This window comes from Theropithecus gelada, chromosome 8 (assembly GCF_003255815.1).
Source record: "Theropithecus gelada isolate Dixy chromosome 8, Tgel_1.0, whole genome shotgun sequence".
Taxonomy (NCBI): Eukaryota; Metazoa; Chordata; class Mammalia; order Primates; family Cercopithecidae; genus Theropithecus; species Theropithecus gelada.
In genome coordinates, this window is record NC_037676.1 from 69,238,312 (window position 1) to 69,264,209 (window position 25,898).

General features: G+C 40.3%; 2 protein-coding genes across 2 annotated transcripts in view; both read right to left on the minus strand.

Moving 5' to 3' along the window:
• Window positions 1–297: 297 nt before the first annotated feature.
• Window positions 298–9,052, minus strand: TCF24 (transcription factor 24). Its single transcript, XM_025395179.1, has 4 exons — window positions 8,806–9,052; window positions 8,356–8,466; window positions 7,855–8,267; window positions 298–1,975 (listed from the first exon to the last, which is right to left on the minus strand). Exons 3-4 carry the CDS (start codon window positions 8,242–8,244, stop codon window positions 1,862–1,864), a joined length of 504 nt encoding a protein of 167 aa, XP_025250964.1. The 5' UTR covers window positions 8,245–8,267; window positions 8,356–8,466; window positions 8,806–9,052; the 3' UTR covers window positions 298–1,861.
• A 1,501-nt stretch (window positions 9,053–10,553) lies between these two features.
• The window catches only part of PPP1R42 (protein phosphatase 1 regulatory subunit 42), a 66,328-nt gene continuing 50,983 nt past the window's right edge, over window positions 10,554–25,898 (minus strand). The window contains exons 9-10 of the mRNA XM_025395267.1: window positions 17,458–17,617; window positions 10,554–10,780 (exon numbers count right to left, since the gene is read on the minus strand). Of these exons, the coding sequence (XP_025251052.1) occupies window positions 10,669–10,780; window positions 17,458–17,617 (272 nt within the window). The 3' untranslated portion in view covers window positions 10,554–10,668. The remainder of the gene's footprint in view (window positions 10,781–17,457; window positions 17,618–25,898) is intronic.

A 25,898-nucleotide genomic window follows, 5' to 3' on the forward strand; every position in this document is an offset into this window, starting at 1 on the left:
AAAATACAAAAGTTAGGTGGGCATGGTGGTACATGCCTGTAGTCCCACTTACTCAGGAGGCTGAGAGGCACGAGAATCGCTTGAACCCAAGAGGTGGAGGTTGCAGTGAATGGAGATTGTGCCACTGCACTCTAGCCTGGGAAACAGTGAGACTCTGTCTCAGAAAAAAAAAAAAAAAAAGACAGCATGGTAAAAAAGCAGCTAACACCAAGCAGGCATCTATCATCTAAAAAGATTTTCAAAAGTACCTTCAGTGTTTGTTAAATATCCAAAGAGAGAAATGCAAATTTAACAGACTAATTTTTAAATGAGTACTTTATTTTTATAATACCTCTTATCATGACCATTCACCATTAAAGCATTAAAACAGCATGTTCCTTTGAATCTTCGAGTGAAAATATGAAATTTCTCCTCTGTAATTTTCCAACCTACCAACACCTATCATCATATCTAGCAATTTAATAAAATGTTATGAAAATCTGTAACAAATACACTTCTTTGGCATTAAAACAACTTGTAACTGGATGAGAAGAATTAAAAAGTAATACCATCAAGGGCAAAGCTCTACTAACTATTTAACAGGATGACTTAGAAGTCTAATTATTCAACACATAGTTGTTTCCCCAGTTAAATGCTTTAAAAACTAGCCAAACTAATAAATCTTAAGAATTATTAGCAAGAAAACAATTTTTCTGAAATTCTTGCTGTTAAATTTAGTGTTTACAATTCAGTTTGGGGTAACTTTAAAGAAGTTTTGATTTCATTCCTTAGGATAAAGATTCTTTTTAGCACTTCTTATGTCAATAACTTATAATAGTGAATGGCTGAATCCAAATCTCATTTTACTTTTTATTTTTCCATGTTATATGAGTAGGTAAATATGTTTACAAATATTTAAATATGCAAGTACTTTTCTACATATTAATATGTAGAGAACTTTTATTATTTATCTTTCTTGAAAAAAGATATGCTTCGGTCACATTATGTGTATATTCACATTAAAACAATAAAACTGGGCCAGGCATGGTGGTTCTTGCCTATAATCCCAACACTTTGGGAGGTGAGGCGGGAGGATTTTTTGAGCCAGGATTTCAAGACTAGCCTAGGCAACACAGTGAGACCCCATCTCTACAAAAAATAAAAGAATTAGCCAGGTGTGGTGACATGCACCTACATTGTGAACTCTGCTGTCCGCTGACACCTGGTCTTCTGTTCACACTGGACTGCAGGGATTCCCAGTGCCTTCCACAAGTTGCAAACACAGTAAGATACAGAATAACCCTCTAGGAAGGTGGCCAAGCCCTGTCCTCTGAGCAAACCATTTCTAATACTCCAAACAAGTTTTCTGAGAGGGAAAAATAACTACTTATTGAATTTATTGCATCTTCATATTACTGCAACAGTTTTCTTCAACTGAAATGGCGTCTTAGACCAACTTAAGCACAGTATGGTTTTCACAAAAAAGGAATACTGGTATATTATAAACACAGATTTTATCTTTCTAAACTAGGAAGACTGCACCAACAGATGTGAACTTTTCTGTTTGTAATAGATACACTATAGCAATGTGTGCACTCTTTAGCTACATACACAATTGTTTGCTTTCAAGTGACTTCTTTTTTCTAATAATTTCTCTTGCACTATATAGTAGTGACTCTCATACTGAACAGATAAGCTGTGTGTTTTATATAACACTGATTATTTCATTCCACATTTAGACAGATAAACCTGAACATCCAACTATGGGTTCACATGTAAACTTTCAGAAATTTTGTTATGTCTCAAATAATAAATATAGAATTATGTCATAGTATTTAAAAACAATAGCCACCACTTCTACCAGCCCCCACCAGGGGAGAGCCTAAGGCTGTGAGTCTGTTGGAGTGTTGTCATTATTTGTTTTTTCTCCAGAAACAGAATGCTTCAGAAACTGACCAGTAGCACCGATGTACAATCTTGATCGCATGGGCCATTTCTGAAAAAGATTATTTCAACAAGAATTCAAAAGTTAGTATCTGTGACATATATTAACGTGGTCTACAATGTTAAAGATTGCAAACAGCCCAATGCAAATGCAATATTATGTAGCTAATAACAATTGTAAGTATGAAGTACAAGGAACAACATGAAAAAATGTTTATTAATGCTCACAGTAAAAAACAAAAATATACTCAGACTTTGATTAAAATTTTAGAAGTAATATGTGTGCTTATGGATAAGAACTGTAAGAAATCATGAAAAATAAATATAGTTAAAGTGTAGAAAAACATATCTGCCTGTAATGTTTTAATTTCAAACTAAACCTAAAACAAAATTAAGCCTAAAACTAGATCCTTGGCTTTAAAAATATTTTTAAAAGTCCCAATTTTAGTATATGTGGGGCTGAAGTGAGCACTATATTTTAAAAAGTTCTACGTGGTATTATGTGTCTACACGTATCAAAGGACCACAGTGAAAAGTGTCAACTATCTATACATGTTCTTTTTTTTTTTTTTTTTTTTTTTTGAGACGGAGTCTCGCTCTGTCACCCAGGCTGGAGTGCAGTGGCACGATCTCGGTTCACTGCAACCTCCGTCTCCTGGGTTCAAGCGATTCTCCTGCCTCAGCCTCCTGAATAGCTAGGATTATAGGCGCCTACCACCACGCCTGGCTAATTTTTGTATTTTTAGCAGAGATGGGGTTTTACCACATTGGCCAGGCTGGTCTTGAACTCCTGACCTCAAGAGATCACCTGCCTCAGCCTCCCAAAGTGCTGGGATTACAGGCGTGAGCCACCAAGCCCAGCCCCATCTATGCATCTTATCTAGCTAAAAACAGTATCTCGAAGTCATAAATATTAGAATATTTGGTATTATACTAAGAGAACATCCTGATTAAATGTCTGTATGTATTGACATCATCTAGCTCTAACCTTTTGGTAATCATCACATTTGAATTACTGATGGTGATTTTTCTAAATTCATCTCAAACAATATAATTTATTGCCAGACAGACATAATGATGAAAAAACATATTACATGAGTAGTTCTTTCAGAATAAAACTCTGTTTGGAAGGAGGCAGGTGTCATATAATCAGTTAAGTTCTAAGATCCTTAGAATACTACTTTTGTTTAATACAGAGATGGACTTTAAAAAAAAAAAAAAAAAAAAAAAGCAACTCCTAAAGGTCAGCAATCTGGTCCCACACTCTCCGGGGAGCAAGTGCTGCCTTATGTAAGCAGGCTACCTATCTTCATCAGCGAACACACACAGGCCAACTGCTAGTTACATAGCACCATAATATGTTTTTAAATGCCTGCCAGATAATTCATAGTGCTCAAATAGAGGTACAATTATTAACACACCAAAGAACATTAAGAGCTCTGGGTTCGCAACCCAAGTTGCATATAAGACTCACCCAGAGAGCTTTAAATAAATACTGATGGCCAAGTCACACCCCAGAACAATTAAGTCAGAATGGACTATTAATTCTGTTACAGAGTTAAAAGAATGTAAGTAGAGTTAGATCTCAGATGGAATAATATAAACTCTCATTGCACTTGTGAGCACAGTTATTTTCACCTAAACTGGGACTCCAAATGTAAAACATAGCCATAAAGAATAAGTGGGCATGTGATACTATCTGGAAAGTTTTGTTCTGTGGCAACCAAAGTCCTAATTTTTATTTTTTTATTTTATTATATTATTATTTATGAGACAGGGTCTCATTCTGCTGCACAAGCTGGAGTGGCAGTGGTGTGATCATGGCTCACTGCAGCCTAAACCTGCTGGGCTCATGCAATCTTCCTGCCTCAGCTTCCTGAGTTAGGACTACAGGTGCCTGCCACCATGCTGGGCTAATTAAAAATTTGTTTTTTTGTTTGTTTATTTATTTGTTTTTGCAGAGGCAGAGTCTCACTATGTTGCTTTGAGTTCGAGGGTGGTCTTAAACTACTGGGCTCAAGTGATCCTCCTGCCTCAGCCTCCCAAAGTGCTGGGATTATAGGTGTGATCCACCACGCCTGGACTCAATTTTTAAAAATAATACATACGCATTCCTATACATCCTAGGTGTATCATTGTCAGTGGTCCTGTTCCTGGGATCTTTTACAAAGATAAACTAATGTGTTTTTTATTTTTATTTTTTTTGAGACGGAGTCTTGCTCTGTCACCCAGGCTGGAGTGCAGTGGCGTGATCTTGGCTCACTGCAACCTCGGCCTCCAGGGTTCAAGTGATTCTCCTGCCTTAGCCTCCAAGTAGTTGGGATTACAGGCATGTGCCACCATGCCCAGCTAATTTTTGTATTTTTAGTAGAGATGGGGTTTTGCCATGTTGGCCAGGATGGTCTCGAACTCCTGACCTCAAGTGATCCGCCCACCTCAGCCTCCCAAAGTGCTGGGATTACAGTGTAAGCCACCACGCCCAGCCAAACTAATATGTTTTAGAAACTGGAGTGAGGTTTATCTGATGTATCAAGATCTGGCATTGTTATATCAGATTAAAGTCTTTCATTATACTGAAGATCCCAGTGCTGTAGTGTTTGTGTCCCTCCAAAATGCACATGTTGAAGCTCTTACCTCCAAGGTGATAGGATTTAGAGACAAGGCCTTTGGGAGGTAAAAAGAGTTAGATTAGGTCATGAGGAACTAATACCCATTTAAGAAGAGGAAAATCGGGCCAGGGCAGTGGCTCATGCCTGTAAGCCTAGCACTTTGGGAGACTGAGGCAGGCAGATCACGAGGTCAACAGACCAGGACCATCCTGGGCAACATGGGAATCGCTTCAACTCTGGAGGTGGAGGTTGCAGTGAGTTGAGATCACACCACCACACTCCAGCCTGACGACAGAGCAAGAGTCCATCTCAAAAAAAAAAAAAAAGTTGGATGTGGTGGCTCATGCCTGTAATCCCAGTACTTTGGGAGGCCGAGGTGGGTGGATCACCTGAGGTCAGGGGTTCGAGACCAGCCTCGCCAACATGGTGAAACCCCATCTCTACCAAAAATACAAATATTAGCTGGGCGTGGTGGTGGGTGCCTGTAATCCCAGCTACTTGGGAGGCTGAGGCAGAAGAATCACTTGAACCCAGGGGGCAGAGGTTGCAGTGAGCCGAGATTGCACCACTGCACTCCAGCTTGGGTGACAGAACGAGACCCCATCTCAAAAAACAACAACAACAAAAAGCACTTAGTTTAAATAAGTGACTCAAAAATAACAAAACCCTGTTATCTATTTTTTTCAATTATTGTTTACCTATCATAGACAATGATTATAAAATAAGGGGCACGATAATAAAGTCATTTGTATTTTTCTGCCAATGTAGAGATCTGAAATATATTTCTGTTTCTTAAGACGATCACTGCCTTTTGGGCAGCTGATGCTGATGGAAATAAATTGCTCATACCCCACAGGGATTAAAAACTGCCATTTCAGGCTATGCACCAGGTCCCCAGTCTCTTAAACTTCCAGTTTAATTTGAGATGTTTGTTCTCTTTTTTTGAGACAGGGTCGTGCTCAGTTGCCCAGGCATGCAGTGGTGCAATGTAGACACAATTTCTTGGGCTCAAGCAGTCCTCTCGCATAAGCCTCCCCAGTAGCTGGGACTACAGGTGCACACACCACAGCCACCTAATTTTTAAAATTCTTAGTATAGAGGAAGTCTTGCTATGAAATGCTCTTAAAGTAAATCCCCAACAGTGGTAATGTGCTAACAATACTGATAATAAGGACTTGTGATTCAAAATAATGACCTTGAAATATTTGTTAAAAAGCTTTGATCATCAGGGTAAGACTAACACTATGTTGTAAGGCAGAAAAATGAAGTCATTTTAGAACACTTTTTACTAAACAATAGTTTATAATGAGCCTTTAGTTAACCATAAAAGTACAAATAGGATATTTTAATTTCTTTCACATTAATCAAAGGTAGACAATGTTTAAACATTTTGGTAGTGTCTGTAAACTAATGTGTTAACAGTTAACAGGCGGTTTCAATTATGTACATAACATCTCTTTCCTCTGAACTTCCGTAGCACATAATTATAGTTCTTTTATGGAAAACGTAACATTCGCCCTTCCAGTACTGTTGTTTCTTTGTCGTTGTCTCAATAATATGTTCATATAGGAAAGGGACTGAGTCTTATTGTGTTCACTCCCCTAAAATAGTGCTTTGCACACAGTAAGAATTCAATACATGTTTGATTTTAAAACACGCTTGATTTTAGTCACTTGTTCAAGCAACATTAATTTCATTAAAAAAAATCTTTGGCTTTGTATCATTATCTCTAGAGTTGTCTTTTAAAATATTCAATTAAAACAATCAATATTTACAAATAAAAAGTTATGATTATAAAAACATTTGGTACATGAATCAGGTGCAAAAAGACACTTGCTATGCTTATTGTTACATGGAAATGACGCTTCTAACATTATTCATTCAAAAAAAGCATTCCAAGAAAAAATAAGATGAAAAGCATCTTGACTTCTCATTCTGAATTATGTCTCCCATAAAGTATTTAACGGATGCTCTTTGTATTACAATCTACTTAATGTTAAAATAAACTTCCTTGAGTATATGGCAAATGTCAAATCAAAAGAAATCTAATATTAATGGTATATTCGAATAGTAATCTAATGAACATGGTAATACAGAACCCCTTAATAATGACTTTTCTGCTGAGATTATAAACTTACAAATGAGATAAGGTATATCATAATTATAAATAATGATATTTCATGTCTTCATATTTCATATTGAAATGATTTGTCTATCATTATGATTATATTTGCAAAGTAAATTTTGTTAAACCTTACCACAGAATGGTTAGTTCAGTTAATATCAGAGGGTGTGCTTTACCATACTGAATAATTTATTGAACACTGATATACTTAAAGCTAAGTCTTAAGTATTAACTTTGCATTTGTGTGTGTGTGCGTGTGCACGCGTGTGGCCAAATATTTCAGGGTGGTGAAGCCAAAACTCTGAAAATTTAGGTTTGGCAAATAATGAGATGATTCATTTGGAACAGAAAGATTAGTGTAAGGTTTCAAAACAATCAAATCTAGAAGAAGAGGATGATGCAAAAACCGACTACTGTAATAGGTAACAAAGCATAATCATATATACCATGTTAAGTGAAAATTTTACCTATATGTAAAGAAATTATGCAAAATGGATTCTCTTGTCTAATTTTGTACATTACAGACTTTGAATTTAGTAATCAATTCACTCAACACACATGCCAATCTATTGCGAACGTATTTAAAAACACTGTAGTTTTTTCTAATACTTTTGGTAGCTGTCAAGTATATGATATTTAACCTTTATTTAAACGGACTGAAATTTTACTACACAGAGATGCAGAACGGTCTCATTTGTTCTTACTAGTTTTACCAAAAAATTTCAACAGTGTTTTCCTAGAATCACTTAGGGCCATTACTCCAGTGAAATCTTTCAAATATCCCATAAAAATCAATGAAAGCATAATTATATAAATAAAAGATGCTTAAAAACTCTCCGAGGGTCATACATACAACTCAGATATTAAACATTATCAGGATGTGCAACCAAGCCCCCATTTCTCACCTTGGAAGGTACACAAATCCTTCAGAGGCATCCTGTAAGGGGCCTGCGAGACTCTTACTCAAGCCACCCCGGCTTTAAACGCCTCACTCGCCACCTGCGAACGGCGAAGGAGCAGCCTCTCGCGGCGGGGACCTTGCCACCAGTACCCTCGCAGGCCGAGGTCGTTCTCCCGGTCGGCTTCCCGCCTCACCCGAAAAGGAATGAGAGCATCTACCCAAGACAGTGACTGGCAGGGCGGATCAAGGTGTCCTGGTCTCGGCCCCAGCCCCGCGGTGCGCCCCCGCCCGCTTACCTTGACCGGGTGCAGGTAGCCATCGCCGCGCAGGGAGCCCAACCCGGGGTCCGCCGCCGCCTCGGCGTCGTCCTGCAGGCTGCGGGTGAGGTGCGCGATGTAGGTGGTGGCCAGCAGCAGCACGTCCAACTTGGACAGCTTGGTGTCGGGCGGCACGGACGGCAGCGTGCGCTGCAGCTCCAGGAAGGCGTGCCGCAGGGTCTGCACCCGGCTGCGCTCCCGCGCTGCATTCGCCGCCGCCGGCCGCCCGCTCCCGGAACGCGCACCGCCCCCGGGGCCCGCCTGCCCCGGCCCGGTCAGCCCGGTACTCGAGTCGCGGATGGCGGCGGCCAGGGGCGCGGGCTCGGCGCTGACGCTGAGAGGGCTGCCCGCGGGGCGGTCGCGCTCCATGGCAGCTTACCGCGCCGCACGCCCTGCAAAGGACCGAAGGTGCGGTGAGGCCGGGGGGTGGTCGGGCTTAACCCTAGAGGCACAGCCCCCTGGTTCTCCCCGTGCGCCCACTAGCAGCCCAGCGGGGCTGAGGGCGATCTAAAGCGAGCTCGTTTTGCCTGGGGCGCGTTTTGCCTCCCGACGTCTGAGGCGAGTTGCGGGGCTCCGGAGTTCTTGGGCTTCCTAGAAGGATGAAGAGAGGCGCGGTGCCGGCTTTGCTTTTCAGGGGCAAATTAAGCGAAAGGTCTACTCTACCCGGGAAGAAAGATCTCGGAAGCTCAGTTTAGGATCGGCAGTCGTTCGCGATTCGGCGACTTTATCCAACCCGGGCGCACGAGAGGTGGCGCGGCTCCCCCTCGCCGACGCCGCGGAAAACCACGGCTCACCAGCCGCCCTCGGCCTTTCACGCCAGGGGGGATTTCTGCCCGAGGAGTGGGGGACCTTTAGCCTCACCTCGGAGTAGTCACCCGCCACCGTTCCAAGCCCAGGAGCCGCACAGTACGCGTCTGACGGGCCCCTCACCTTTCCTGGAGCAGCTGAGTGGAGCTCCGCTCTGCCGTGCGGCGGGCGAGGGGCGTCGAGCAGGGCCTGTGTGGCCAGGGCCGCACTGGTCACTCCATCCTCGTCCGGCCGAAGCCCAAATCGACGGCTGCTTCCAACTCACGCTGGCCGTGACTTTTATGCGGGCGCCCCGCGGCTCCGGCCGGCTACGACAGGTCGGGCGGAGGGCCTGGCCCACCCAAGGGGCTACACCAGGGGCTGAAGCGGCGTAGAGGGTCATTAATCAAACCGCCCGGTGAGTCGGGCTCAGGGGGCGGGGCGTCCTCCTGGCCCCGCCCCTCGGTTCAGCGCCTCACGCTGCTTTTCCCGAGGCGCCTCGCTGAGGGCGGCGTGTGGAAAGTCTGGGGTGTCGGCTGCCGGCTGCGGTGGGGCAGGGCTGGAGGCCGCGGGTGAGGCCTGTGGTTAACCTCGCGCTGCCGAGGTCCTACCTCTTCGGGTCCAGTCTGATTCCAGGGCGCTTCCAGCTGAGGCGGGAGCGTTGCCGTTTGGTTGAGGGTGACTTTTAAGCTCTGTGAGGAAAAGTCGAGCGCGCCACATCGAGGCGCTAGCCGTTTATTCTACCACAAGGTAAAAGATTCATACTGTCCTAGTTACCCTAAAGCTGGGAGATACACTGCACTTCCTACCAGACCCCGAATGCTCCCGCTGTCCGTAATTCTTTAAGAAATTCCCAGAGCAGGCAGCCCTTGGATCGTGGGCGCTTCTCCCCGGGGACGCGGACCTTGCTGACTGTCTCCGCTGCCCGCGCGGGGCCACCGCTCTTTAATTATTTGGACGAAACATTCTTTTCTGGTTTTGCTCTTGTGGACCCACGGGAAGCGTGACTTGCAGCGAGGCAGGACCGATCCCAGGCTTCTTTAGAAAGCGGGCACTGCGCCCCAAGGCCTGTTCAGAGTCGCCCCAGAAAGCCATGGGCCCCCGGCCGCCCCAATCCGCAGCGGTTTCTGCAGGTCCTGGACCCGTCGCCTTCCTAGGTGAAATCTGAGTACTTTCCAACAACGTAATTAGAACACACTCGAAACAATGCCTGCAATTCGCAGAGTAGGACATTTTCTGTTTTTGTGTTTGAGACAGGGTCTCTGTCGCCCAGGCTGGAGTGCAGTGGTGCCATCTCGGCTCACCTCAGCCTCCAACTTTCGGGCTCAAGCCAAGAGCAGGATATTTTCTTATATTCTTTGGGGTCAATCGGAATATCAAATTTAAAATGCCACTAAAGAAACCGCGCTCTTGTATGTGCACCATCATTTAATACTTTCCAGTAGATTTCTAAGTTGGAACTACTGTAACCAAGTCGTCAGCAGTCCTGGTGGCACTATTTGGATGTACTGGTCCACAAATTAAGTACATTAGTGAGTCAGAATGGCACTTAGGCTTTCATCTCAATTCCCACCCAATAACTGTAATTAGATTTACACTTTAGAAAGAAGCACACCAAAATTCCATTGATTCAAAAAGGGGCTCGGTGCGGTGGCTCATGTCTGTAGTCCCAGCTACCCCCGAAGGCTGAGACGGGAGGATCTCGTGAGCCCAGGAGGTTGAGGCTGCAGTGAGCTGTGATCGCACCATTGAAGGGACTTCTATTGCTGAATGAAAAAGTACATATTTTCCCAGTAAATTCTATGTAATGAGGAATAAAGCAACTAGATCCCTGGATTCACAGGCGGAAAGCAATGTTTCAGATTCTATAAAGCAGCAAATCAAACAATAACTTAAAAGTTTTTCTATGTGAGATACCATAAAGCTACAAACCCACAAAAGATATTGTTGCCTAGTTCTATAAGATTAAAAACAAAATCAAACATTTCCTGTCACTTGAGGCTGAATTTACTCATTTTCCGCAAACAAATTTTCTTTTTCTTTGGGGTTATGGAAAAGGTGAGGTTCATGCACATCATTTTTTGTCAGCAAGCTTTCAGATTGCTTCAAAGAGAGATTCCTATATTTATAGAGAAGGGAAAAAAGCATTAAATTAAAAAAATGAAAGTATCCCCAAAAGGTAGCAAACCTATAGAATCTAGGGCACAATATTAAAGGCTAATGATTAGTCACCAAACTGTGTGAATCTTGTTGGGCTTTAAAAAGGAAGCAGAAACAAAGATTTTCCTCTTGGTGTAGCGAAGAATGTAAAAAATCTGTGATTTGTGAGAGGTATGGAAAGAATATTAGAGGAAAGGTGGACCAGGTCTAAGATGAGGCAAATTTGAGGTGTCTAGGGCTTCTTATATTTTGCACCCAGATTGTCTTATAATGCAATATAATCACACATATCAATTTATTCCATATTGTTTTTAATATATAAATGTTTTATATGTATATAAAACAGTAAATTAATTGGTACTTTTTCACCTTTCAACTGTTTCCCTCATTATTTAAATTGTAATTTACATAGTTAAATTCACCCTTTTCAGTGTAAATTCACCCAGTTCAGCAAGCTTTCATAAACATATGTCTTATAACCATCAATGCAATAAAGATATAGAACATTAATTCTCCAAAATTATCTTGTGCTGACCCTTTGCAGTCCACCCTTTCTCCCACCTCCAGTTTCTGGCAACTACTAATCTCTTTTCTGTCTCTGTAGTTTGCCTTTGCTAGAAAGTCACACAAATAGAAGCATATTATATAGTATGTAACCTTTTGAGTCTGGTTTCTTTCACTTAGCATAATGCTTTTGAGATCCCTGTTGTTGAGTATATCACTAGTTCATTCGTTTGTATTGCTGAATAGTTTTCCATTGTATAGATGTACCACAGTTTGTTTATCCATTCCTCAGATGAAAACCTTTGGAACTGCAGTGAGTTGAGATTGCGCCACTGCACTCCAGCCTGGGCGACAGAACGAGACTCCGTCTCAAAAAAAAAAAAAAAAAAAAAAAAGAAAGAAAACCTTTGGATTGTTTTCAGTTTTTGGTGATTATGAATAATATTATAAATGTTCAGGTACAAGTTTTTGTGAGTATACGTTTTCATTTCACTTGGGAAAATAACCAGGAGTGAACCACTAGCTGCTAGATGTGTTAAATATATGTTTACCTTTTTTTTGTTTTTTTTTTTTTTGAAGGAGGCTTTCGTTGTGTCACCCAGGCTGAAGTGCAGTGGTGTGATCATAGCTCACTGTAGGCTTGAACTCTGGGGCTCAAGTGATCCTCCAAGTGATCCTCCCACCCTAGCCTCCCAAGTAGCTGTAACTACAGGCATGTACTACCATGCCCAGCTTAATGTTATAAGAATATGTCAAACTGGCTGGGTACAGTGGTTCACATCTGCAGTTCCAGCACTTTGGGAGACTGAGGTGGGAGGATTGTTTAAGTATAAGAGTTTGAGACCAGCCTGGATAGTATAGTGAGATCCGGTCTGTACAAAAAAATTTTAAAAATTACATGGGCGTGGTGGAACATGCCTGTAGTCTCAGCTACTCAGAAAGCTGGGGCAGGAGGATTGCTTGAACACAGAAGGTTGAGGCTGCAGTGAACTGTGTTTGAGCCACTGCACTCCAGCTTGGGCAACAAAGTGAGACCCTGTCTCTCAAAAGATAAATACATAAATAAAATAATATGTTAAACTACTGTCCAAAGTGTCTGTACTATTTTTGCATTCCAGCCAGTAGTACACGAGAGTTCCAGTTGCTCCATATCCTAGCCAGCATTACCAGCTTTTGTTTTTTCTTTTTATCCATTCTAGTGCATGTTATTTTTTAAGAAAAAATTAAATATTTAAAAATCAGATGATTTCGTAACCGAGATGTCTCACTTGCCAGCTAGTGTGATGCATGTCCATCTGGCCACACCATTGTGGAGCTGAATAGCTACAGTTGCCTTTAGTCGGGCATGTGCTTTCCAGTTCACCTTAGTCACCTCCTCACCTGTTCTCATTTATTAACTTCCTGTTCCTAAGGGTGGTTTTGTTTGAGAGTCCCCAGCAGAGTACTTGAGAGGCTGGCTATTGGAGTCAGTGAGCTGTGTTCAAGTCCTAGCTCTGCTCATGGCAATTGTGTGACCTTGGGTCCTTCTGATTGTACCTCTCGAAGCCTCATTTTCCCATCTATAAAATGGGGCTTATAGTATTCTTAAAAGAGTTCCATTGCCTTTTAAAATTTGTTTGGATGGGCCGGGCGCGGTGGCTTACGCCTGTAATCCCAGCACTTTGGGAGGCCCAGGCGGGCGGATCACGAGATCAGAAGAGAGAGACCATCCTGGCTAACACGGTGAAACCCTGTCTCTACTAAAAATACAAAAAATTAGCCGGCGTGGTAGCCAGCGCCTGTAGTCCCACCTACTTCGGAGACTGAGGCAGGAGAATGGCGTGAACCCGGGAGGTGGAGCTTGGAGTGAGCCGAGATTGCGCCACTGCACTCCAGCCTGGGCGACAGAGCGAGACTCTGTCTCCAAAAAGTAAAAATAAATAAAAAAACATAAATAAATAAATAAATAATTTGTTTGGATAATGAAGAGTCAGCTTTCAAAATATAGGCATTTTAAAATGGAAAATAATTCTTTTGAATTAGGTCTTATATAACTCTTGTTCACAGAGTAAACCATTGACAGATCACAAAAACTAGCTTGTTTTAACTAAAACTAGTCTGTTTTAACTAAAAAAAGTTTTTGTTTTTTGAGATAAGGTCTTTCTCTGTCGCCCAGTCTGGAGTGCAGTGGCACAATCGCGACTCACTGCAGTCTCAACCTCCTGGGCTCAAGCAATTCTCTCACCTTAGCCTCCCAAGTAGCTGGGACTACAGAGAGGTGTTACTACACCTGAATTTTTTTTTCTTATGGAGATGAGGTCTCACTGCGTTGCCCAGGCTGGTTTCGAACTCCTGGCCTCAAGCAATCCTCTCTCCTTCAGCTTCCCAAAGTGCTGGAATTATAGGCATGAGCCACCTGACCCAGCCTAAAAAAACTATGTTGCTTACCACTATTGTGCTTTTTTTGGGAAGGAGGGGAGTATCTTAATTTCAAAATGGTTCTTTGAGAACTGCAAATCCAAATATTAACATTATACCTACATTACTGATACACATAAGCTTATTTTTGCATATAAATTAAATAGACTGTTATGTTTAACAAAGCAAAATTTGCAAGTGAGTTTATATAACATAATTCCAGAGTTTTGTGACTAAAAATATCTGAGTTTTAAAAATTCTTTCCTAAGTACATAGATCTGTTGTTACAACTGTTCAAACAACCTTAACAGTGGTAAAGGAAGGTTGTTTTGACTGTTATTCAAGTTAACTTTTTAATTCAAAGAAATCTAACGCTTCCATATTCTAACAAAGGGTACTAGGTATCTTATAAATAGTTAATATACAGTGAATATTTCCTGTGAATTATGGGCCCCAGTGATTTGTATTCCTTAAAGGTATCTGAAATTAAGGGCATTTTTACCCAGCTAGAAAGTTATTATTTTTACATTAACAAAAGAGATGGATTGACTTTATTAACATTGCTTGGGTTTGAAAGTTAGTTAAATAATCAAGTAACAATTTGTTTTTCATTGTATGGTGCTACAGAGTATTCTCAGTGGATTTTATATGCAATATATAAATGCATTTAATGTCTATTTTAAAATTACTAAGGCTCAAGCACCTCCTAGCATGTTTGCAAAGAGAGGAAGCATCTGTCAGAAGTATTTACCGTGACAAACAAAGAAAGAAGCAATAATGTGTACCTTTTTGTTTGTTTAATACCATATTTTAAAAAATTGAACAGTGAAGGCATTTGTTCAGAATCAGCCTTTAAATAAAAAATAGTTTTGACCTAATCGTTAATTAAAGTATACATTGATAGTATCAAGTTCAGTTTGAGGGTCAAAAACAACGTCAATGAGTCTGACTTTTTCCTCCCAGTAGGGAAAGGAGGCTTGTATAAATATACATGAGCACAGATTGCATGCATTTATAAAAGAGGTGGAAAACATTCCCCTGTCTCTGGACAGATGTTGCTTCATTGGCTCCACATACGATACAGGCACAGCCCCCAGTGTGTAGAACCCTAAAGGAGTGTGGGGCACATACCTTTAGCTTTTTGGAAGATGCACTGTAAGCTTATTTCCACCTCTGAGCAGGCTCCCCACCTTGAATATTAAATATAGAGTGTAGGGACATGTCTGCTGATGCCAGCTCATTCTTTCCCTTAAAGTAATTAAGGCAAGGGGTAGCTTTAATCAATTTTCTAGAAACTAAAAATCTGTTCTTTGTGTTTGGGCTGAGTATTTTGTTTACAACACTTTACTGAACTTCTAGCTTTATTTTAGTTATCTCCTAGGTTTATGTTATATTACTAAAATTAGCAAAAGGCATGCCCTGATAATCTATATCAAGAGTTTGATGAAACTGTAATATATTTGATTACCTTTTATTAAAGAGAGGTAGAACTGATAATCTCCTTTAATACAGATTAAATCTTTTGATATACTAAAACAATATTTTGGCATACCTAAGGTGAAAGTATTGCCTGAGGAAATAATAAGCATTTAAACATTTATTTAATGCTTTTTCACAGGATAAAATTGAAGGCTCAGGATTGAACATAATTGGCTTCACTTGATGGTGGCTGAGGCAGGACATTCTTATGTTCTCACAGAACCCTTCTGGTTTGCTGGTTTCATTTAGGATAGCCTATCTTTGCAGTACATAGCAGTTTGTATTTTTAAAAATGCATTTAGTTCTGTATTTAGTGTTCGTAGTTAGGATAATGAGGGTAGAGTGATTTAATGTTTTATCAGTGCACTCCTAGTGACTTGAGCTTTGCTTGGGGCTATAGAGTATGTGGAATGGGCCACAGCTCACTATTGATCTAACAATGTACATGGCAATGTATAGAATTCATCAACATTGTTTTCTGAGGCTGTGTCATTTTTATTGTTTTATTTTCTTCCTTGATGATATACTAGTAAGATTTTTCAAAATGCTTGGCAAAGAAACAAAACCTAAAAGCACTGTTGTGGAATTGATAACAGTTGTGTAAACCTTTAAGAAACTGTTGTTGTGCTATGGACAACTACGCAATGGTTTGGTGGTAATGACAATGGACATAAGCAGTAAATGTCTCACATAGCTCCTGTTTTATTGTGAATGGAGAGGAGGCAAGACCAAAACGAGGACTCCCTGCACATCCTTTCACTTCTTCCCCAAATAAAGCATTTTCCATACCCACAGACCTTCTCTCTCCTAAGACTGCATCCCAGCAAGCCTGAGCCACTCTGCAGGGAATAGGGGTAGGACAGTGCAGCAGTAATGTTCACAGGGCTTCTTGAAGTGGGCTATACTAGGCAATTCTAAATCATCATCCCTTGATGGGACCCTGCAAAGAGGGTCTCATGATAAGCCCACTTGACCTTCAGCAGGCAGTTCTGGGAAAAGGAAAACGATTCCAAAGTGTGTCCCCTGGCTCTGTTTACTTTCTCAATGAAATGTGCTATTGGCCTTTAGTATATTGCGATCACTAATCTGATATGGTTGGAAGGATCAATAGAGCAATCATTGTATTGATTATAAATGAAAAAATAAGTTTAATGCAAAATGTATAAGATGTATTAGGATCTGGTTTTTAAAGCCCATAGCATTTATCACACTATAGAGTAGTTATACCATATTTGACTCCCCAGCTTGTTTGTGGCAAAATATTTGAGATCAGGATTATCTCATTATCTCAAAACAAGATTATCAGTTTTTGAGTTTTATATATATATAAAAACTCATTTGAGTTTTTATATTCAGTGTTGCCCAGCATATGGCAGATATCTCATGTTTTACATATAAATGCAGTTACTTTCTGGTATGGATATTTATTTATTTAATTTATTGAGATGGGGTCCCACTCTGTTGCCCAGGCTGGAGTGCAGTGGAGCGATCTCAGCTCATTGCAGCCTCTGTCTCCCAGGCTCAAGTGACCCTCCCACTTCAGCCTCCCAAGTTGCTGGGACTATAGGCACGCACCACCATGTCCAGCTGATTTTTGTATTTTTTTTTTTTGTAGAGAAGGGGTTTCTCCTTGTTGGCCAGGCTGGTCTTGAACTCCTGGACTAAAATGATCTGCCCACCTAAGCCTCCCAAAATGCTGGGATTACAGGCATAAACAACTGTCCCCAGCTCTGGTTTACTTTTCCATCAAAGCAATACCTTTTTTAAACCAAAAAGCAAATTTTTCCTCATCAGGAGAAACTTCTGTCTCCTTCAGAGACAACAGCTTAAAAATCTGGTTTGTAGAAGTGGTGAAAGTAGCCTAATTCTGTAGTCCTCTGGACTTTCTGCAACCATATGCTGTGCAGTCGCCCACCCACTGTTCATCAGCTAGGCCTCAGGCTCCTTTGACAGAATCCCTGATCATTGTCTTTACCTACCGCCTCTGGAACTTTTCTGAGTCCCCTACCTTACCTCAGTGGGTGTATCCAGTCTAACTGCCAAGTCTTCTGGAAACACCCCTTCCCACTGTAACTTTCTGACTGTTTGGGCAGACCAACAATGAACCTTTTTTTTTCTTTCTATGTTTGGCCAAAAAAGATTGAGAACAAAGAACTAGGAGACAGATTGGATGGCCTCTGTTCCTCTTTGTTTACTGTGAAGATGTCTCCTCCCCACCAAAAAGATAAAGTCACATAAATATTTGAAAGAACCTACCCCATCTCTTCAATAATTTTAGTGTAATCTTCTCGGGAACTTTCTGGAGATGCATTTCCATTTACAGGGTATCTCTGTATTTCAGAGAAAAAGACTAATTTTGGCTTACCCACCTGTGGGTAATAAACAGGAACGATGTGATGCGTTGTTTCAAAGTTACCTGTAGCACACAAAGAAATAAAAGCATTCTGCTTTGAAACTAATAACTGAATTGTAAAAAAGGGTATGACAATATTAGATTATCTAAAAATTAAATAGAGCTAAATGAATACACAGTAAAACTAGTAGTAAAATGAATAACCCAAGAAAAAATAGTGCAGACTTTCATACACAAAAACCTATACAGGAAAGTTCTTGGTCAACTCTTTAAAATAAAATAAAATGGGCATGCCAACATTAATATAAATATTAACTGCCCTTAATTTTACTGTTCTGAGTTAGTTCATTTTTTTCAAATTGTTTCATTTGTAGGGAGTAAATAAGTCATGTATCTTTTTGGGGATATGTCCATACCTTTATTCTGGCACTTAACATTCCACATCAGTTACCTGCTTTCAGATCCTCCTCCCTTTCCAGCAGTAAGTTCCTTTTAAGTGGGGACAGCCCTATTCACCTCTAATCCACAGTGACTGGCATATTCTTGGACACATTCGAGGTGCTTAATGTTTACTATGATTTTTTCTATAGAAGTGCTATAAAAGAAAGTGCTAAAAGATGTGAGTATATTTTGGATTTTATTAAGATATTAAAGTACGTTTACAATTTTGTGTCATATAGCTATATGACTATACTTAGGATAAGATTTTTAAATTGTAAGATCCTTGAAGTTAGAAGTTATAATAATTCCTATAATTTTACCATAATCCCCAATATAGAGCTCTAAATTTACGAGGCTATCAAAAATACATAAAAGATTAGGAAGTACAAAAATTATTACCATCTTTTTAAGAATTCCTATTCCCTTACAATGTATTTGGTTGTGCAGAGGTGCCTTTAAAAGATTCATTTTAACTCTTCTAAAGATCTGTACTGTAGATTTTGAAAATATATAATATATTTTCTAGATTTTAATTTATGCTTTCCCTTTCTCTTGCACAGTTATAAAAGTCTTTGCATAAAGACCATATAGTCTGCTATTGGACATATACAAAAGGATAGAGTTATTATATATTTATATACATGTATACAGGGATGTCACTGCTTTTAAGCCTGAGAGTTCCAGGTTTGTACCATCTGTTTGGATGGGGATGGCAAACATGGGCAAAGGGGAGGGAGGACCTACAAATGGCCAAGGAAGAATAACCAAGTACTCCTGAGAAAAGCTCAGAAAATTTTCTGCTGCAGCGAGTCAGTGTGTTCACTTTAAATTTTATTTTAATTGATTTTAGAGATGATTTTTTTTTTGAGACAGTGTCTCATCTTGTCACCCAGGCTGGAGTGCAGTGGCACGATCTCGGCTCACTGCAGCCCTTGCCTCCTGGGTTCAAGTTATTCTCCTGCCTCAGCCTCCCTAGTAGCTGGGATGATAGGTGCCTGCCACCACACCTGGTTAATTTTTGTACTATTAGTAGAGATGGGGTTTCACCATGTTGGCCAGGCTGGTCTTGAACTCCTGACCTCAGGTGATCTGCCTGCCTCGGCCTCCCAAAGTGCTGGGATTACAGTCATGAGCCACCGCACCCAGCCGAGACCATTTTTCAATATAGTAAATTATGTAATCTATTTGAGTACTCCTTATAAAATTTTGAAATTTGTTTTATTACCCTATTTCCTCTAGCTCCTTTTTAGTTATAAAAATTGTTTACATATCACATATTTCCATATCCGTGATTTTCCCAAATTCCCACCAAATTGAATTTCTTAGTAGAGCATTATTGCTTTAAATGATTAATTGTCCTTCTACCCCAGCTTAATTTAGCCTGTGCCCCCTGCTAGCTTTGTAAACTCAAGACAAGTCACTTCATTTTCTGAAACTGAACTTTCTCATCTGCAAAATGCATATAATAATCTTCTGCCTCACAGGTCATAATAATTAAATGCAATAATGTGTGTAAATATCTGAAATGTTTAGCACAGTAAATGTCAGTTCTTTTTCTTCCCTTGCCCCCTCTTCTTTGCCTTTTAATTCCGAGTGCTTTCCATTTTAAATTATTAATAATTATCATAACAGCAACTACCACAAGGTCTGAAATGAAGCTTACATACTATAACATTCTATACGGACTTTAAAAAATTGTAGCAAAACTATTTAACATGAGATCTACCCTCCTTTTTTTCTTTTTTTTTTTTTAGATGATATCTTGCTCTGTCACCCAGGGTGGGGTGCAGTGGTGCCATCTCGGCTCACTGCAGCCTCTGCCTCCCAGGTTCAAGCAGTTCTCTTGCCTCATCCTCCCAAGTAACTGGGACTACAGGCGCATGCCACCATATCCAGCTAATTGTTTTGTATTTTTGGTAGAGACAGGATTTCACCATATTGGCCAGGCTGGTCTCGAACTCCTGACCTCAAGTGATCTGCCTGCCTCAGCCTCCCAAAGTGCTGAGATTACAGGCGTGAGCCACTGCGCCCAGCCAAGATCTACCCTCTTAACAAAGTTTTAAATGTACAATACATTATTGTTTTACCTTAGGTACAATGTCGTACAGTAGATCTCTAGAGCTTATTCATCTTGTTTGGCCGAAACTTTATGCCCATTGATTAGTAAGTCCCCCTTTCCTCCCCTCATTTGCTGGCAATAGCACTCCACTCTTTGAGTGTAGGAATTTAACTATTTTAGTCTTATATAAGTTGAATCAGTATTTGTCTTTCTTTGACCTGGCTCATTTCACTTAGCATAATATCCTCAAGGCTCGCCCATGTTGTCACATATTGCAGAATTTCCTTTCTTTGTAAAGCTGAATAGTGTTCCATGTTCCATTTAATATACATTTCCTTTATCCATTCATCTCTCCAATGTCCATGTACCTAGTTTCCACATCTTGGCTATTGTGAATAGTGCTGCAATGAACATAGGAGTACTGATGTCTCTTGGAGATCCTGATTTCAATTCTTTTGGATAAATATCCATAAGTGGGATTGTTGGGTCATATGGCAGTCCTATTTTTAACTTTTTGAGGAATGTTCATACTGTTTGTTATAGTGGCTGCACCATTTTACGTTCCCACCAGTGGTGTGCAAGGGTTCGAATTTCTTCACATCCTTTCTAACACGTGTTACCTTTTTAAAAATAATAGCCATCCAGGCACAATGGCTCGTGTCTGTAATACCAGCACTTTGGGAGGCAGAGGCAGGTGGATCACTTGAGTTCAGGAGTTGGAGACCAGTCTGACCAACATGGTGAAACCCCATCTCTACTAAAAATGCAAAATTAGCCAAGTGTGGTGGTACATGCGTGTAATCTCAGCTACTTGGGAGGCTGAGGCAGGAGAATTGCTTGAACCCAGGAGGCGGAGGTTGCAGTGAGCCGAGATCACGCCATTGCACTCCAGCCTGGGCAACAAGAGTAAAACTCTGTCTCAAACAAACAAAAAAAAGCCACCCTGACAGGTGTGAGGTGATAGCTGATTACAATTTTGATTTGCATTTCCCTGATGATTACTGACATTGAGTATTTCTTCATATACCTGTTGGCCATTTGTATGTCTTCTTTGGAGGAACAAAAACCACTATTTGTTTAAGAGACTTTTCTTTCCCCATTGTGTATTCTAGGCACCTTTGTCAAAGATCAATTGATTACGTCTGCATGGATTTTTTCCTGGGTGCTCTATTCTGTTCTGTTTCTCTATATGTCTGTCTTCTGCCAGTACCATACTGTTTCGATTACTATATCTATGTAATATATTTCAAAATCAGGAAATGTGATGCCTTCAGCTTTGTTCTTCATTCTTAAGATTGATTTGGCTATTTGTGGTCTTCATTGGTTCCATATGAATTTTAGAATTGCTCTTTTCTATTTCTATAAAAAATGCCATTGGGATTTTGATAGAAATTGCATTGAATCTGTGGATCACTTTTGGTCTTATGGATATTTTACAATATTGAGTCTTCCAATTCATGAACATGAGGTGTCTTTTCATTTGTGTCTTGTTTAATTTCTTTTAAAATTTATAAGCAGACATTGCAGAAGATGTCTTGTTTAATTTCTTTCATCGATGTTTTGTAGTTTTCAGCATATGTCTTTCACCTCCTTAATTAAATTTATTCCTGGGTATTTTATTCTTTTGTTGTTATTGTAAATGGGATTATTTTCATAATTTCTTTTCAGATAGTTTGTTGTTAGTTTATCTACATGACTTGAAACATTGTTTTTGGGCTGGGTGCAGTGGCTCATGCCTGTAATCCCAGGACTTTGGAAGGCCGAGGTGGGTGGATCACTTGAGGTCTGGAGTTTAAGACCAGCCTGGCCCACATGGTGAAATCTTATTTACTAAAAATACAAAAATTAGTCGGGTGTGGTGGTGCACGCCTGTAATCCCAGCTACTCGGGAGGCTGAGGCAGGAGAATTGCTTGAACCTGGGAGGCAGAGGTTGCAGTGAGCTGCAATCGTGCCACTGCACTCTAGCTTGGGCAACAGAGAGATTACTCTATAAAAAAAAAAAAAAAAAAAAGATTGTTTTTGTTAGTTGGTGCTCACACTAGATTATAAAGAGATTAATAAGGACTGTTTTGAGAAAATTAAATGGCTAATTTAAAAAGATTTAGTTGAGACATAATTGTACATATTTATAGGGTACATAGTGATGTTGCAATACATATAATGTATAGTGATCAAATCAGGGAAATTAGCATATACATAATCTCAAACATTTATCATTTCTTTGTGTTGGCAACATTCAATATTCTCCTTCTAGCTATTTTAAACTATATATGATTGTTATCTATGGTCATCCTATAGTGCAGGGGTCCCCAACCCAATGGTCCTGGTCTGTAGCCTATTAGAAACTGGGCCGCACAGCAGAAGGTGAGTGGCAGGTGAGCGAGCGAGGCTTTATCTGTATTTACATCTGCTCTCCATCACTCGCATTACCACCTGAGCTCTGCCTCCTATCAGATCTACTACAGCATTAGATTATCATAGGAACACGAACCCTATTGTGAACTGTGCATGTGAGGGATCTAGGTTGTGAACTCCTTATGAGAATCTAATGCCCAATGATCTGTCACTGTCTCCCATTACCCCCAGATAGGATGATCTAGCTGCAGGAAAAAAAGTTCAGGGCTCCTGCTGATTCTACGTTATGGTGAATTACTATTTCATTATATGTTACAGTGCAATGTTAATAGAAATAAAGTGCATAATAAATGTAATGTACTTGTATCATCCCAAAACAATATCCCCCTCCACCACACTTCTGGTCCATGGAAAAATTGTCTTCCACAAAACCAGTCCCTGCTGCTACAAAGGTTGGGGACAGCTGCTATAGAACTCTAAAGTTTATTCCGCCTATCTGGTTGTAATTTTATAACCTTTACCAAATCTCTCTCTTCCCTCACCTTATTCCCTCTGCCCTTCCCAGTTTGTAATATCTTCGTTCTACTTTTTAATTCTATGAGATCAACTTTTTTTTTTTTTTTTTTTTTTTTTTTTTAGCTTTAACAGATGAGTGAGAACATGCACTGTTCCACTTTCTGTTTCTGGCTTATTTCACTTAATGTAACATTCCCCATTTCCATCCATGTTGTTGCAAATAACAGGATTTCATTCTTATTTATAGTTGAATAGTATTCCATTGTGTATATATACCACATTTTCTTTATTCATTCATCTGTTGGACACTTAGGGCGATTCTGTACCTTGGCTATTGTGAATACTCCTGCAACAAACACGAGGGTGTGGATGTCTCCTTGATAAACTGATTTCTTTTCCTTTGGATAGATGGTCAGTAGTGGGATTGCTAGATCATATGGTAGGTTTTTTTCTTTTTTTAACTCAAGGAATTTTTTTAAATTCGAGGAAAATCTGTAGTTCTATTTGTAGGTTTTTGTTTTGTTTTGTCTTTTTTTTTTTTTTTTTTTGAGATGGAGTCTTGCTCTGTCACCCAGGCTGCAGGTTTAAGAAATTCTCTGCCTCAGCCTCCCGAATAGCTGGGATTACAGGTGTGTGCCACCATGCTCAGCTAATTTTTTTGTATTTTTAGTAGAGATGAGGGTTTACCATGTTGGCCAGGCTGGTCTTGAACTCCTGACCTCAAGTGATCCACCTGCCTTGGCCTCCCAAAGTGCTGGGATTACAGGCGTGAGCCACCTCGCCTGGCTGCTAATTTTAAAAATAATGTTTTTGAAGAGATGGTGTCTTGCTTTGTTGCCCAGGCTGGTCTTGATGTCCTAGTCTCAACTGATACTCCTGCCTTGGCCTCCAAAAGCACTGGGATTACAGTTCTAAGCCACAACGTCCAGCCCCCTATTTGTAGTTTTTTGAGGAACCTCCATACTGTTCTCCATAGTGGTTGTACAACTTTACATTCCCACCAACAGTGTATAAGAGAGCTCCCTTTTCTCTGCATCCTCACCAGCTGTATTAGTCCATTTTCATGCTGCTGATAAAGACATACTTGAGACTAGGTAATTTATAAAGAAAAAGAGGTTTAATGGACTCACAGTTCCACATGGCTGGGGAGGCCTCACAATCATGGCAGAAGGCAAAAGGCACGTCTTACATGGTGGCAGACGAGAGAATGAGAGCCAAGCAAAAGGGGAAACTGCTTATAAAATCATCAGATCTCATGAGACTTACCCACTACCATGAGAACAGTGTGGGGGAAACTGCCCCCATAATTCAGTTATCTTCCAGCAGGTCCCTCCCACAACACATGGGAATTATGGAAGCTACAGTTCAAGATGAGATTTGGGTGGGGACACAGCCAACCCATATCACCACCATTTGGTTTTTATTTTTTGAGACTAAGTCTCGCTCTGTTACCCAGGCTAGAGTGCAGTGGTGCGATCTTGGCTCACTGCCAATGTCTGCCTCCTGGTTCAAGTGATTCTCGTGCCTCAGCCTTCTGAGTAGTTGGAATTGCAGGCATGCACCACCACGCCTGGCTAATTTTTGTATTGTCAGTAGAGACAGAGTTTCACCATGTTGGCCAGCCTGTTCTTGAACTCCCGACTTCAAGTGATCCACCCACCTCAGCCTCCCAAAGTGCTGGGATTACAGCCGTGAGCACTGTGCCTGGCCAGCTGTTGTTATTTTTTGTCTTTTTGTTAATAACCATCCTAACTGGGATGAGATGACACCTCATTGTAGTTTTGATTTGCATTCCTGATGATTAAGTGATATTGGGCATATTTTTCTTGGCCATTTATATGTCTTCTTTTGAGAAATGTCTGTTCAGATCCTTTGCCCATTTTAAAACTGGATTGTTGTTTTTTTGCTGTTGAGATATTGCAGTTTCTTGTATATTCTGAATAATAATCCTGTCAGATGAATAGTTTACAGATATTTTTCCCATTCTGTAGGTTGTCTTTTCACTCTTGATTGTTCCCTTTGCTGTGCAGAAGCTTTTTAGTTTGACATACCCCATTTGTTTATTTTTGTTCTCGTTGCCTGTGCTTTTGAGGTTCTATTATAAAATCTTTTCACAGACCAATGTCCTGAAGCATTTCCTCTGTTTTCTTCTAGTAGTTTTATAGTTTCAGGTCTTATATTTAGGTCTTTGATTCATACTGAGTTGATTTTTGCATAGGGTGATAGCTGAGGGTCTAGTTTCAGTCTTCTGCATATGGATATCCAGTTTTCCCATCACCATTTATTGAGGAGGAGGAGGATAGCTTGAGCCTAGGAGTTCCAAATTAGCTTGGGCAACACAGTGAGACTTCATCTCTACAAAAAGTATTTTAAAATTAGCCGGGTATGGTTGCACACACCTGTCATCTCAGCTACTTGGGAGTCTGAGGCAGGAGGATCATTTGAGCCTGGGAGATCAAGGCTGTAGTGAGCTGTGATCCAATGTATGTCCTTGGCACCTTTGTCAAAAATCAGTTGGCTGTAGCTAAGTGGATTGGTTTCTGGGTTCTCTATTCTGTTCTACTAGTCTATTTTCCTGTTTTTATACCAGTACCATGGTGTTTCAGTTACTATAGCTTTGTTGTATACCTTGAAGTCTAGTAGGTGGTGGCGCTGGCTTTGTTGGTTTTGCCCAGTATTGTTTTGGTTATTGGGGTTCCACACACATTTCAGGATTTTTTTTCTATTTCTGTGAAGAATGTCATTGGTATTTTTATAGGGATTGCATTGTATAGATTGCTTTGGTTAGTAGACTATAATTTTTTTAAGTTGTAAATTTAAAGACATATTATTTTGTCAAATTTCCTTGAAGTTAACAATTAATGTAGTTGTCCCTAAATTAGGAAGAATTTTTGAAATCAGTTAAAATGAAAGAAACTACATTATTTTTAGAATTGGCCCAATTCTGGGGTGAGGCTGGTATTAAATATTTA

Excerpts from the sequence above, each read along its gene's own strand:
- TCF24 (XM_025395179.1), bottom strand. The coding sequence starts at position 8,244 with ATGGAGCGCGACCGCCCCGCGGGCAGCCCTCTCAGCGTCAGCGCCGAG. Across the intron at positions 1,976-7,854 it reads GCTACCTGCACCCGGTCAAG|AAATGGCCCATGCGATCAAG; the intron begins GTAAGCGGGCGG and ends AATCTTTTTCAG.